Genomic DNA, 16,529 nt, shown 5'->3' on the forward strand with positions numbered 1-16,529 from the left:
TGACTGAACAAATTGTGGTATATGCTGGTGATGGAATACTATTGTGCTCAAAGGAATAATAAACTAGAGGAATTCCATGTGAACTGGAAGGACCTCCAGGAATTGATGCAGAATGAAAGGAGCAGAGCCAGAAGGACATTGTACACAGAGACCAATACACTGTGGTAAAACAGAATGTAATGCACTTCTGTACTAGCAACAATGCAATGATCCAGGACAATTCTGAGGGACTTATGGAAAAGAACACTACCTACATTCAGAGGAAGAGCTACAGGAGTGGAAACAAAGAAGAAAAACAACTGCTTGAACACATGGGCTGAGGTGGACATGATTGGGGATGTAGACTCGAAACTACCACACCCAGGCAACTATCAACAATTTGGAAATAGGTCTTGCTCAATGACATATGTTAAAACCAGTGGAAATATGCATCAGCCATGGGGTGGGGGGAGCTCGGGCAATGAAGGGGAAAGTAAGAGCATAAATTATGTAACCACGTTAACTTTTCTAAAAAATAAATATTAATAAATGTTTAATAAAATAAAGTAAAATAAATTCAGGAAAGAAGGGTTAGCACTCTTCCAACAAAATACTCCAGGATTCAATGATTAGATCCCCTAAAAGCTAAGTTAGGGAGCTAAAAATTTGCCCATTTCTCTTTATCTGCCTTCTGAACATGTTAGTACAGTTTCTATTACTTTTTCATGCTTTTCAGAAATAGGGCTTTCCCCTAACCAAGTGCCTACTTGAATGCTGTTGACAGCAGTCTCTGATGGGTCTGTGCTCCAGCTGTGTTCAAAAAGGTTTAATAACAAGCTAATAAGGCTGAGACTGAGCAACATCTGCCTCTAATCATATTCATATTTTTGATATGGGGAATTTTATGTTAAGATGTAAGGAATGTTAGACAGAGCTTCCTAAATAGATTTTATTAGGTATTAATATCAACATATAAGTCTATAACTTGGTACCATTCTAAGTATTCAAGACTAACTTCTTGCCAACATATTTTTAAAAACCTCACACTGAATTTGGCTATCATGACAATTTTAGATATATCTTTTGGTGGCATGCCTTGTATAATCCCTGAAATTGGCACTGGTAGTCAGTCTTTGATTCTCTACATATTCATGTGATAAATGTCATGCTAGACAATGAGGAATGTGGATGGTATGCCATTGTGCTCCCTTGCCACTTCCCCCCCTCTTTCTAAATAGTTAGAAAAACATCAGGAAGCTTCCTGAAGGACTGAATAATGAAAGGAGGGAAATATAGTTATGATAGCTGAGGCACTAACCATTTCTAAATTTCACTATAAACTGAACAGAAATTAGATCAGTATTTTACCAGGAGATTTTAGATCAGTTTAGAGAAGACATATAGTTATTTGTCCTCCAGTATCCCACAAAAGAAGGCAGGAAATATGTGATTACAGACTACATTAGAGTATATCTAGCTTTTAGTGAAGTGTTTTCTAATATTCATAATGTCAAAAAATTTTTTAATTATCTCTGAAAATGAACTTCAAAAGTGATATTTATTAAAGACCAAATTAGAGATTATAAAAATTAAAGGAGAAATCAATAAAATTGAAAGTAAAAGAACTATTGAATTAATAAATAAGACTAGAAGCTGGTACTTTGAAAAAACAAATAAAATTGACAAAGTGCTGGTCAATCTAATTAAAAAAAGGAAAGAAGAAAACCAAATCATCAGTATCAAAGATAAAAAGGGAGACCTCACCTGTAATGAAGAGGAAATCAGGGCAATCATTAAAAACTACTTTGCCCAATTATATGGCAATAAATATAGCAACCTAGGTGAGATGGACAAAATATAAATTGCCTAGATTAAGAGTAAAAGAAATAGAATACTTAAATAATCCCATATCAGAAAAAGAAATTGAACAAGCCATCAAAGAACTCCCTAAGAAAAAATTCCCAGGACCAGACAGATTCACAAGTGAATTCTATCAGACATTCAAAGAGCAACTAATCCCAATACTATACAAACTATTTGACATAATAAGCAAAGAAGGAGTTCTACCAAACTCCTTTTATGACATATAGTACTGATCTGAAAGCCAAGTAGATCAAAAACAGAGAAAGAAAACTACAGACCAATCTCCTTAATGAACATAGATGCAAAAATCTTAAACAGAATACTAGCAATAAGATTCCAGCAAGTGATCACAAGGGTTATTCATTAAGATCAGGTGGGATTTATACTAGGAATGCAAGGATGGTTCAACATCAGGAAAACCATTCACATAATTGACCATATCAACAAGCAAACCAACAAAACCACATGGTTATCACAATAGATGCTGAAAAAGCTTTTGACAAAATACAACACCCATTCCTACTGAAAACACTAGAAAGTTTAGGAATAGAAGGGCCTTTCCTAAAAATAATAAACAGTATACATCTAAAACCATCAAGAAGCATCATCTGCAATGGGGATAAACTAGAAGCCTTCCCAATAAGATCAGGCATGAAACAAGGATGACCATTATCAACTCTATTATTTAACATTGTACTAGAAACACTGGCTGTAGCAATTAGAGAAGAAAAATAAATTGAAGGTATTAAAATAGGCAATGAGGAGACTAAGGTATCTCTCTTTGCAGATGATATGATAATATAGTTAAAAAACCCTAGAGAATCAACTAAAAAGCTAGTAGAAATAACAACTTTAGCAAAGTTGCAGTATACAAAATAAATGCACATAAATCATCAGCATTTCTATATATTTCCAACACATCACAACAGCAAGAGGTAGAAAGAGAAACACCATTTAAAATCACCCTAAACAATATAAAATACTTAGGAATCTATCTACCAAAACAAACACAGCAGTTATATGAAAACAACTACAAAACACTTACCAAACAATTAAAACTAGATTTAAACAATTGGAAAAATATTGATTGCTCATGGGTAGTACGAGCTAACATAATAAAAATGACCATTCTACCCAAATTAATTTACCTATTTAGCGCCATACCTATCAAATTTCCAAAAAAACTTTTTTACTGAATTAGGAAAAACTATAACAAAATTCATCTGGAATAACAAAAGATCAAGAATATCAAGGGAAATAATGAAAAAAAAATGTGAAGGAAGGTGGCCTAGCAGTACCAGATATTAAACTGTACTACAAAACAGTTGTTATCAAAATGATATGGTACTGGCTAAGAGACAGAAGGGAGGATCAGTGGAATAGACTTGGGGTAAATGATGTCAGCAAGACAGTCTATGATAAACCCAAAGAGCCTAACTTTGGCACAAAATTCCACTATTTGACAAAAACTCCTAGGAAAATTAGAAAGCAATATTAGAGAGGTTATGTTTAGATCAATATCTTACACCCTACACCAAGATGAATTCAGAATAGGTGAATGACCTGAATATAAAAAGGAAACTTTAAATTAAGTGAACACAGAATAGTATACTTGTCAGATCTATGTGAAAGGAAAAATTTGAAATCCAAGCAAGAGTTAGAAAAAAGTATAAAATGTAAAATAAATAATTTTGATTATATTAAATTAAAAAGGGTTTGTACAAACAAAAACAATGCAATCAAAATCAGAAGAGAAACAACAAATTGGGAAAAAATCTTTATAACAAAAAACTTGGACAGGGGTCTAATTACTTAAAAATACAAGGAGCTAAATTAATTGTATAAAAAAATCAAGCCATTTCCCAATTGAGAAATGGACAAGGGACATGAATAGGCAATTTTCAGATAAAGAAATCAAAACTATCAATAAGCACATGAGAAAGTGTTCTAAATCTCTAATAATTAGAGAAATGCAAATCAAAACAACTCTGAGGTACCACCTCACACCCAGGAGATAGGCTAAAATGAGAGGAGGTGAGAGTAATGAATGTTGGAAGGAATGTGGGCAAATTGGGACTTTAATGCATTGCTGGTAGAGTTGTGAACTGATCCAACCATTCTGGATGGCAATTTCTAACTATGCCCAAAGAGCTCTACAAGACTGCCTGCCCTTCAATCCAGCCATGCCATTGCTGGGTTTGTACCCCAAAGAGATCATAAGGAAAAAGACTTGTACAAAAATATTTATTGCCATGCTTTTTGTCGTGGCAAAAAATTGGAAAACTAGGGTATGCCCTTCAATTGGGGAATGGCTGAACAAACTGTGGTATATGCTGGTGATGGAATACTATTTTACTCAAAGGAATAATAAACTGGAGGAATTCCATGTGAACTGGAAAGACCTCTAAGAATTGATGCAGAGTGAAAAGAGCAGAGCCAGAAGAACATTATACACAGAGACTGATACACTGTGATAAAATTGAATGTAATGGACTTCTGTATTAGTAGCAATGCAATGACCCAGGACAATCCTGAGGGATTTATGGAAAAGAATGCTATCCACATTCAGAGGAACAACTACAGGACTGGAAACACAGAAGAAAAACAAGTGCTTGAACACAAGGGTTGAGGTGGACGTGATTGGGGATGTAGACTCGAATCTACCACAGCAATGCAACTATCAACAATTTGGAAATAAGTCTTGATGGATGGCACATGTTAAACAATTTGGAAATAAGTCTTGATGGATGGCACATGTTAAAACCAGTGGAAATGCACATTGGCAATGGTGGGGGGGAGTAATTAGGGGGACTGAAGGGGAAAGTAAGAACATGAATCATTTAACCATGATTTGGGATGTAGACTCTAAAAAATCATACCAATGCAACTATCAAGAATATGAAAATAGGTCTTGATTGATGACACACGTTAAAACCAGTGGAATTGTGCATTGGCTATGGGGAGGGGCATTAAAGGGGGTTTGAAGGGGAAAGTAAAAACGTGAATCATGTAGCCATGGAAAATTTTTCTAAAAAAAAAAAGTGATATTTACCATTGAACTAATTAAATTGACTGGGGCTGAAGGGCATAGTGTGAATGAGAATTTGGCTAATACCAGAAATTATCCTTGGATTTGGAGTCAGGCGAAGTGTTTTGAAATCTCACTATTCCATTTAGTAGCTGCATGAACTTCATGGCTTTGAATTTCATATTTCTCATTTCATCTGCTAATGATCCATAATCTTACTAATGGAGATTCTCTCAGCACTAGTAGAGGATCACAGAATCATAGATTAAGAGCTGAAAGGGACCTCTAAAGCCCCCTAGTACAATCTTTTCATTTTATTCAAGGGGAAATTGAAGAATTGAGAGGTGCAATGACTTTCCCAAGGTCACATAAATATGAACCTAGGTCTTCTGACTCCAAATTCAGTTCCTTTTCTGGTATGTAATGCTTCAATTCATTTAAACTTTCTTATTTTTTGTGATTCTTATATAATTTAACTCAAAAGTTCTTTCAACAAGAACTATCCAATTTATTTAAAGCTTTATTTTAGCTATTTTAACATTTTTTGGGTAATAGTGCTACCCTTGGGTTTTTCATATTTAAGTCTGACTTTTACTAAATTACTTTCCTTAGCCCTTTTCCAACCACATATTTCCCTGATCATAACTTAAATGCCATTTATTATATGGGAAACATTTGAGTAAGGGTCCATATTCTATTGATACCTACTCTACATCTCTTTTTTTACCACCTTCCAGGAGGTAATATATATTATCCTATAATACAACACTCTTGATTATAACTTTTTAGACAATTGTTTTCCATCATAACAAGTAGTTCAGTTTGCATGATCAGTAGAGTATTAGAAGGGTAGGAATCTGAAATCATACTCAAAATAATGGCTGAAGTCAGTTCATAAAAGAAAATTGATGCTTCTTGATAAGAGGAGTGACATGGTCAGACTTACAGTTGGAAATATCAATTTGTCAGATAAGTGGAGGATAAGTTGTAAAGTAAAGAGCGCATTTCTATAGATAAGTTAGAAAACTCCTAATAGAGCTGAGAGCAGAGAGGGAAAGTACTTGAAGTAGGGAAGTAACCATTTTTGTGTGTTTGTGTGCATTTTTCTTGTAATTGTTGTGGTTTCTTTTTACTAAGGAATAGATGAAAATGTTGTAAATATACAATTAGTAAAACTTGTAGCTCATTAAATAGTGGAAGCACATAATAAGGAAGAGTTAAGGTTATCAGAGCAGAGTTGATGAAATCTTAAAATAGATCACAGTAATGTTGAAGATTAAGTTTAGAAGGCTAAGGAAACAGGGTAAAATAAGAAAAATAAGAGATTATTATCAGATGACAGAATTTCTGATTTTGAGATCAGGGAAATCTAGTCATGGGTAGTGATAATAACCAAGTTAAGTACATACTTTGAATTGCAGATGTGGAGTAAAAATGCCCTTTAAGGGAGTTGAAGACTGATGATCTAGGAAAAAATACTATTTGAGGGGATATTACTATATATATATTATATATATATAATATACATATATTATATATATATATAATACTCATGTTTGAGTTTGGGCATTGGATAGAGGACTATCAGCCAGGTTTAGAATTCCTTGAGAAATGAAGGAAAATTACAGCAATAATAAGCATAATAATAGTAATACTTGCTAATGTTAATATACTACTTTAGATTTTGCAAAGAACTGTATTTATTTCCTTTGATATTTGTAACACTTCAAGTTTGGCGAGATTCTCATTCCCATTTTAATAAAAGAAAATCCCCTGAAGGTAAGAGAGAAGTTGCTTTATCAAAGTAGCAATCTGAGGCTGTATTTGTACTCACCTTTCTCATGCCAAGTCTAGCATTTGATCCACTCCTCTACCAAGCTGCCTCTTAAAGCTGGTAGATGATGATGACAAGGATCTCGATTGATATAAAGTAAGTGTACATTTAAGGGGCATTGCCTGTTTACTGGAAGGAGGAAGAGAGATAATAATGAAGAGTTCAGATATAGAAGTGAGGAGCAAGTAGTCTGCTCATTCTTCCTCCCTGTCTTTTGTGGGTATATGGAGAAACAAGATCAAGAGACAAGGAGAAGTCAGTACTCTAGAGAGGGTTTAAGGATAGAAAGCCAATTTCTGTTAGCATAATAGGGTGGAAAGATCTGTGATTCAGGAGATTTTTAAGGATACTGTAGATTCAAGGAGGTAATTTATGAAAATAAATACTAAATAATCAAGAAAATATTAATAGTAATAGTAAAAAAATAGAAAAAGAATATCGATACCCCCAGATTGGAGAATGGCTAAACAAACTGGGGTGGAGAATGTTATATTATAGAAATGATAAAGATGGAAAAACATGTGAAGACTTACATGAAATGATGCAAAATGAAGTAAAGGCAAGAAAATAATATGCTAATGACTATAACAATCTAAATAGAGAGAAAAATATAAAACAATAAAAATAATGCTAGTAAAATATAAAGACAAAGGGGTTCTAAAGAAGAATATGACATAAATCCTCTTGTCCCTCCTTTGTGAACTCATCTATGTGCATTTGTGGGGGTCTGTAGATGGTATAGAAGATTATACATAATCTTGGGTTTTTTAATGAATGATTAGTTTTGCTATATTTTTCTTCCATTTTTTCATTTTTCTTTTAAATTGTTGTTGTTGTTGTTATTGTTATAATCAAAGCCACCCTGGGATGGAAAAGAAGGGAGGATACATCTAAGTGACATAAACATTAAAGTGATCAATACAAATCTATTTAAAATGCAAGTAAATACAACAAATAGTGAACATTTCAAAGGATACAATGGAATAGGGCAGAATAGAATATACATTAAGACATGAGTTCAAATAGAGCCTTAGTTACTTACTATATGTTTGATCATGGGCAAATCACTTAACCTATTTCAGCATCAATTTCTAATAAATAAAATAATGAGTTTATTTGATGTCCTCTTGAGGCTCCTTGCTGTTGTAAGATCATTAGATACTATAACTAAGTAGTAACAAGCCTAAGAGGCTTAGAAGGGAGAGTTTAGGGAAATGTAGTGGAGGAAAGGAAGGAAGTTTCATTTCCATAATTTCTGGCTCTGAGCTACAGGATTAAGGAGAGTAGGAATTATGTGCTTTTCTAACATGAGTGGTGCAGATTCAGTTATCACTGAATCTCTCTACTCTACTAGATGACTTGTGTGAACACTGAATATGACATGTGTGCAAGGGGAGTGCCATTTTCCATGGCTGACTACTCCACTCACAGAAAGTATTAGGGTGAAGATAGGAGGTGGGTGTAGAAGAATAAATAGTGATTATGTGTCCTTTCACTGGATTCAACTTACTTAAGACACCGGATTTTTATGCGTTTCCCAAAATAGTATGGGATAAGACTCATGCATAAAGTTTCTTGTCTGTACACCTACTCTTAACTCCCAATTTCCAAGATCACAAGTTCACGAGCCATAGAATCTTTAGTTTCTTGAAACAGAATCTAATGATTCTGAGACCTAGAATGGCATAGATGACTCCTAGGATGATGGGATTCATGAAGGACAAACAAAATGTATTCTTGGATCCCCCTCTTTATCCTCACCCAAATTAAGTCATATGGAGATTAGACCCCTTATTTGTCAGGTACTATTTCTGTAGTACCTATTATGTACCAGGCATTGTGCTAAGGACTTTACAATGATATTCACATTTGATCATCACAAATCTAGGGGGTAGATGTTATTAATGTCTTCAGTTTAAATTTGAAGAAATTAAGGCAGAAGTTAAATGTTTTTTCCAAAGTCATGCATCTAGTATACATTAAAGATTGAATTTGAACTCACTGCTTACTATTGGCCCAGCATTCTATCCACAAAGGAGAAAATTGGGAAATGAATATAAAATAAAACTATTTCATATAGCTTTTTTATTAGGTTTTAATCAGTTTTATATTTTAGATCATCAATATTTTCTCTAGTTCTTGTCTCTCTCCAAGAAAGCCATCTCATTTAACAAACTGTATTTTTATTTGACAAAGACAAGAAAAAGAATAAAAGAAGCACAACTGATCAATATACACAGAAAAAGTCTGGCAGTATGTGCTATGTTACCCTATCTCTTTGAAGAGTGAGTTGGGAATGTCCTAAATCTTATTTTAGGCCAGATTTTGTTTTTCTCATTTTTAATAGTGACTTTGTCTTAAAATATGTCACACATGAAAAGAAAGGTTGATTTCAACCTTATACATACATATTTATACATGCCTATACATTTGCAGATTTTGTGTGTGTGTGTCCTGGCAGTGCTGGATCATTAGAAATTTAAAAAAATATGAGAGGAGAAAGTATGAGCTCTGCTTAATGTTGAGTTCCTTAATTAAAAAATAAAACAGAAATTCTCCTGTCTCCTTTTAGTGATGAGCATAAAGGCATCACTTGAAGAAAACTAGTGGATGAAATGGAGAAATTAGCTTCATTTACTGTTTCATTATTATGGTGAGTTATTAACTTTCCACAAGTACTAAGGTCATCTAATTATTGCTGAAAATTTTTTATCTTTGTCTTTTCACTCATATTAAATGCTCCATTACAGGCTTAGAGTTTATAACTTGTTTCTGGGCTACAATATTCACATTCTTCCATTTAAGGTTTATTTTTCCACAGCATATAAATTCCATCTATTGGAAAGCCAGAGTATGTACATTACCGCTCAATATGTAGTCAATACAATATGATATAGTATTATAAAAATATAGATGAGCTCTCTACCAAGTGCATTTTAAAATAAAGCACTCAATTGCCAATGATTAGTAGAACAATCACAGAACATTTTCTTGGAATCAAGGTCTTATTTCTGAGTGAATAGTAGAAAATATCTAGAAAGCTTACAGAAGATTTCAGTGTGGGAAAAGATATAACAAAATCTCCAATTTGAATTAAGATTATCTAACAATGATGTGGCACTAGACATTCTATTAGAAGCATCCTCTAGCACCACCTCTCTGTTACGTGTTTTCTGTAGGAGACTTAAGAACATTCCAGGTCTCCTCCTTCTATGTGCTACCACTGCAGTTTCCTCCACATGGCAGTCTATTCTCATCAGATGTCTCTGAATATAACAGGAGTCATCACAAGTACCTTTTTTCATGATAAATTGAATTCTTTGAAATTGCGATAATGAGCAATCAATTTCTGGAGCCTGACAGAAAGGAAAATATGTGCCTTATGTAAAATATAATGTGAAATTTAGACTTGCTCTTTTGCAAACACTATTGTACAATAAATTAACGAAATCACTTTGGCAGTGATGTAAACGTAAGAATGGAATGGGAGGAAACTGGATTAATTATAACCACTAGAAGGGCCTTTGCAATAATAAAGGTAGTGTGTTAAAGTGGAAAGAATATTGTACTTGGAAACAGAAAATGGGTTTAAATACAGTATAATTCTCTTATTTGTTGTTTTGCTTTCTGTGGCTTCAGTTTTTGGTGAAGTACAAAGGGACAGAGGTCTACTAAAGGAAGCAGTCTGCCCCAGCACTGGTCTCTTCAGCTTTCATTTTCACTCTTTCCTTTTTAGAGATTTTTTTTAGCTTTTCTTTCTGGGGATATTATGCTGTGAAGTGCCTGAGCCACAGGGATAGGTACAGGGAGAAATAGTACATATATGAGGTCAGCAGGTGCTCATTTATTTCCACAGTTCCAGTCATCCATGGCAGGTACTGCAACATATTCTTCATGCATATTGTACTCTTTTTTGTTACTTCCTACTAGTGAGACCTCCTGAAATTAATTAAAACCCTCCAGGTATCAGTTTCTGCATTTGTTAAATTAGAGGTAGAACAAGATGGCCTTTAAAATTCTTTTGAGAGGTAAATCTATGATCCCATAATAAAACAACAAAGTATGAACTACAATGATAGCAGTAAAAATGGAAGAGAAAACACTGGTTTAACATGTATAAAATTACAAATATTTCTTAGCTTAAGGACAGGTAGGGTTCCCTTATCCCTGATAGTAAGTAGATAGGACCATGCATGACCCACTTCTTCAGTGATTCCTGGAGCTTCCCCAAACCATAAAGCTACTCAACATTTTATGTCAAAATACTATACAAGCAGATGAGAATAATATTGGTCAGAATACCACAGCTTGAACATGACCAAAGGAAGAATTCAATGGAATCTAAAGCTGAATTAGTATGGGTGAAGTTTTTGATACTATCATCTGGAGTAATTTATTGCATACGGGTCCATTTAAACCCCTGGATTATGGAGAAAGCAAAGGACTTCCAGAAAAACATTTCTTCAATGACTATACAAACACCTTTGACTAGGTGGATCACAACAAAGTGTGGCAAGTCTTCAAGAAGATGAGAGTCCCAGATCTTCTTACTTGTGTCCAAGGAAGCTTTATGCATGTCAGGAAGAAATACCTAGGTGGATATCTAGATTGCTTAGTGGATTGAGAGCCAGTCCTAAAGATGAGAAGTCCTGGGTTTAAATCTTTCTTAAGACACACAGTCGTGCGAACTATGGGCAAGTCACTTAACTCACACTGGCTTGCTTTTACCATTCTTCTGCCTTGGAACCAATATAAAATATTGATGAGAAGAAGAAGGAGGAGGAAAAGGAGAAAGAGAAGAAGGTGAAGGAGGAGGAGGAGGAGGAGGAGGAGGAAGAGGAGTAGGAGAAGGAGGCAGAGGAAAAGGAAGAGGAGGAGGAGAAGGAGAAGGAGGAGAAGGAAGAGGAGGAAGAAAAGGAGAAGGAGGAGAAGGAAGAGGAGAAAGAGGAGGAGGAAAAGAAACAACTAATTGGTTTAAGATTGGAAAAAGGAGTATGACAATACTGTATATTGTTAACTTTTTATTTATATTATATGAAAGTACATCATGTGAAATGACAGACTGGATGAATCAAAAGCTGAAATTAAGGTTGCTTGACAAATATAAATAATCTTAGTATGCAGATGATACTATTCTGATGGTAAAAAGTGAAGAAAAATTAAGAAGCCTCTTTATAAGGGTGAAAGAGGAGCATGTGAAAGCTGGCTTGAAGCTTGGCAACTGGTCCCATCACTGCCTTGTTAAAAAAAAAAAGAGTGAAAAGAAAAGGAAGCAGTGTAAGATTTTATATTTTTAAGGTCAAAGATCACTGCAAATGTTAACTTCGACCATGAAATTAAAACACACTCACGCCTTAAAAGGAAAGCTATAGAAAATCTGGACAGAATGACAAAAAGAAATATCATCTTGCTGACAAAGTCCGTGTGGTTAAAGCGATGGTTACTCTAGTACCAATATACGAGAGAGTAGGTTTATAAGGAAAACTGATTACTCCAGAATGGACTCTTTTGAATTTTGCTGGAGAAGACTTTTGCAACTTCATTGGACAGCAAGGAGATCAAATCAGTCAATACTTACAGAAATTAATTTGTTATTTTTAGCATTTACTGGAAAGTTAAATACTTTGTCTACATAATGAGAAGGCAGGACTTTTTGATAAAGACCCTGGTACTGGAAAGTTTGAAGGCAAAAGGAAAATAAAATGGCAGAAAATGAAATGGATAGATAGTATAATAGAAGCAATGAGTTTGAACTTGGTCAGACTGAGAAACAGTAGAGGATACAAGAGCTTGCTTGATGTGTTATATTCCATTGGGTTATGAAGAACCAAACCTAACTGAAGGAATGAACAACAGCAACAACCATGGACAACACTATGAGGCATTAAGGGTTGAGGATTAAATCTATAATTAGGAATTCTTTTGATACAAGATATGATGGAGTATAAAAGTTGAGGTAGAAGGAAACAGAGAGGCTTCGAGTAAAATCTGTGATCTTAATAACAAGACTTTATGGAAAGGGGATTCCTTTGGAAGAAGTTTTTAAAGGAGGAGTCCAACTGGTAGAATTGAACTAGAGTGAAATTCATCTGAGTGCAGTAGCCAAAACCCATTCTAATTTAAATAAAAATTCTTGCTTCCTGGATGTTAAGACTGGGTATTTCTACCTATGTTCTTTGTTAAAGTTCCAATTGCCTCATCACTGGTCCAGCTCTATTGCTAACCTAACAGCTTTTCTTTTAAGACTGCCTATAAGTGTTCTATTGTCTTGGTGATCTTCTATTCATAGCTCCCTTTTTGCTTCTCTGGATTGGTGTTGCTATAGCCATAGACAGTAAAATCACATCACACTTCTTTTGTGTTGTCCCTAATACCTGAATTACCACTAGATTACATATTAGATTCTCAATAAATATCTACTGATCAATCACTTTGTTTAAAAGCTTTACTAAAAAAAAACATTATGCTAATGATTTTTAGCAAGGCTCAATTACAAGACATTTAAAACTCAAGATATAGCCTAATGCAGTGATGGACAAACTATGGCCTGCAGGCCAGATGCAGCCCCCTGAAATGTTCTATCTGGCTGCCGGACATTTTTCCTATTCTGACAAATACAGTGAGTAGGATACAATGCGATGAAACTTCCAAAAGAGTTGCCTTAGAAACAGACTGACAGATGAGCATTTCCTTTCCTTTGGCCCCCACTTTAAAAAGTTTGTCCATCACTGACCTAATGGAATGCTAAGTGGGACAGTGGATAGCACTAGCTTTGGAGACTAGAAGACATGGGCTCAAATCTGGCTTCAGATACTAAAAATAAACATAAGGGAATACCTGCCATCTAGGAACTCACAATATAATGGGGAAAGGCAAAATAACTAAAGCAACTGAAAAGCAAGAAGTAGGGAGAAGAGCAACTGTGGCCCACAACCAGGGTGGAAAATGATCTGAAAGTGTGTGAATTAACAGTTGATTTCATCTTGCCAAAAAAATGATAAGTTCCTAGAAATCATGAAATCTGGGAGAGCTATGGGAAATGATTGAGAATTTTTATGGCACTCTCAATAAATGGTCAAGGATCTAGGAGGACTGCCCAGATGCCTGCCTCTTACTCTAACCTCTCAAAACAGATGGAGGGAAGGACCTCTGTGGCAAGATATGCTGAATAGGTGTGAGTTCCAGAGTTGATTCTGCCTTGCATAATAATGAATTTCTGATAATAATGCAGTCCGGAAGAGCATCCAAATGGGAAATTATGAGAAAAAATTGTGAAAATGAACCAGGTCGTTAAGGGTCTTAACCTGCCTTTATAAACATTTTAGCATTTGCTACAGAAAGTATAGGACTGACAGTCCAAGCTCAATAAAGATCTGAAGGTATGAGAAGAAAAAAAGTGCATGTCTCAGAGTAAAGAATTAATTAACATAAATATTAGTATTGTGCCAAGCACATTAATATAACACTTTCAGGATTAAAAAGTGAATTGAGTAGCACAAATATCATTCTCATATTATAAAGAAACTGAGGTGGGAGAGAAGCTAAGCATTTAGTTACAGAACTAAGAAGTGTTGGAACTGTGACTTAAACCAGGATGATGCAATAAATCCATTATACTTTCTACTATCCCAAGCCATAATTCCTCTCCTTTAAAAAGGATGTCAATAATATCCTTTATCTAGAAAGTTGAAAAATTAATCACCAAGAAAAATTAGTCCTTTATTTTTCCTTTCATTTTGTTACTTCCTTTTTCTTTACTCATTAAGTTTTATTCATTTATTGGTATTTTTAAAAGAGAGAAAACACACACAAGTTATCGGACAACTATGTGAATTTAGTACACCAGCATTTAAGTGTGACCTAAATTAAAACCATATCTTAAAGGATTTATTAATCCTCCGAAAATGGAAAAAAATGACAGCAGATAATCACAGCTCTAATCACATGGAGTCCACATGTTGAAACATAGGAAATATGCCAGACCAGAAACATAAGATGTTCATGATTTATGGCAATTCTTCACTATGGAGATTTAAGAAAAGTATTTCAATGGAGTTTGAAACCAAAAGACAAAAAAGAAACATATCAGCATGTATTTAATGAAAAAGTACTTTTCAAATTAGGCACATGGTAAATATATAATAAAACAATTTTCCTATTCATTCATTCATTTACTTAATCACAGTTCTGTTCCTACACCTTTCTTATGATGACCATTAATTACCTCATATTGGGGACTCAAAAGACAACTGCTGTTTAGTGGCGTCCAACTAATCATGATTCTGTGGACTGTCTATACGATGTCCTTGGTAAAGATACTGTAATGGTTTGCCATTTCCTTCTCCAATTTTAGAAAAAAGGTCAAGAGACTTACCCAGGGTCATAGAGCTATTTAGCGTCTGTGCTCTAATGTGAACTCTGATCTTTCTAGACCTTCTAGTCAGGAAAATGTAATTGATAAATTGTTAGAAAAAATGGACGTAGAGGAATCAGAGGAGGTGGGGCAGTCCAGGAGCCTGTGGATTCTTCTTCCGCTTCCGCCCTGAAGACACGTGACAGTCGGTGGGTTTTTGAGGCTTGAGGTTTCAGGGCTTTTCTTGGGTCCAGGTTGCCATGGATTCCTCGTCCTCCATGGCGGGGCGGGGCTCTGTGGACCCGCAGCTGAAGCATTTCATCGAATTGGAAACTCAGAAGCAGCGATATAAGCATTTGGTGCACCAAATGACTGAGCTGTGCTGGGAAAAGTGCATGGACAAACCTGGGCCCAAGTTGGATAGTCGAGCTGAAACCTGCTTTGTAAACTGCGTGGAGAGATTTATTGACACAAGCCAGTTCATCCTGAACCGATTGGAGCAGACACAGCAGTCCAGGCCAGCCATCTCAGAAGGTTTGTCTGACTAATCTCAACACAAATAACTGTTCCATTGACAAAGAAACTCTTTAGTTCAAGAAAAAATTGTGAAGGGATGATTGTAAAAGAAAAGGCTGTGAGGAGATTGACTCCCAACTTTTTTTAGCCCAGCCTTGGGGGGTGTTCTGTCACCTGAATGAGCAGAGAACGGTTTGGTGAGTTTGGGGGTCGTGTTTCATTTTGTTTCAAAATGCCAGTTTTGTGAAAAATACGGACAGTTGAATGGAAGACTACTGATAACACTTAAACTGTACCCAGGGCTATGTTCTTAACGTTCTATTGGCTTCTTTGTAGGTATTCAAACTGGGACCCCATGGGTAGATTCCCTCATCTAAGTTCATTTCAAGCCTGTGGGAGGCTGGGGTTGAGAGAACACTCTTTGTATCTGTCAACAAGAGGGGAGAAACTATTTGGTACTGCCATTTGGGGGTTCCTTATCTATTTTATGACTATCAGGGCAGGATGGAAGTATAATATGGTGCCCAAACTATAGACCTCACTTTCAGTGGTAGCTGTCTTCCTCCTTTACTGTGACTTATTTTAAGTATATATAAGTATATATAATAGGTCTCAGTAGACAATGCTAAGAAGCTAGAGGCCTTTGGATATGGAGAAATAGAGCTTAATTATCTAGTTGAACATAACTTTTGCCTTCCTCTTGGCATCTCCAAATGAGAGTAGTTTGCCCTGAGTTACAGGGTATTAAATGACTAAAATATGTGCCTCAATTAATTGAAAAGGTTAAAACTTTGTCAGCCATAGTTTCAGGTAGAGGGGCATTCTTAATTCATTGGTTCATTGTTTCATTTTCTGCATATCTTCTGATCACTGAAATAACCTTTGCAACTGATTAAAATGTGTGTGTGTGTGTTTTATAACATGATTTTTGTCTTATCTTTTATCTTCTTGTCTTG

At 35.1% G+C, this 16,529-nt stretch overlaps 1 protein-coding gene across 1 annotated transcript; it reads left to right on the forward strand.

The window, feature by feature from the left end:
* Positions 1-15,317: 15,317 nt before the first annotated feature.
* Positions 15,318-15,605, forward strand: LOC123247847 (mitochondrial import inner membrane translocase subunit Tim8 A-like). The gene has a single exon (XM_044676894.1). It carries the CDS (start codon positions 15,318-15,320, stop codon positions 15,603-15,605), a length of 288 nt encoding a protein of 95 aa, XP_044532829.1.
* Positions 15,606-16,529: the final 924 nt, after the last annotated feature.

Source organism: Gracilinanus agilis, chromosome 4, assembly GCF_016433145.1.
Source record: "Gracilinanus agilis isolate LMUSP501 chromosome 4, AgileGrace, whole genome shotgun sequence".
In the NCBI taxonomy this organism is placed as follows: domain Eukaryota; kingdom Metazoa; phylum Chordata; class Mammalia; order Didelphimorphia; family Didelphidae; genus Gracilinanus; species Gracilinanus agilis.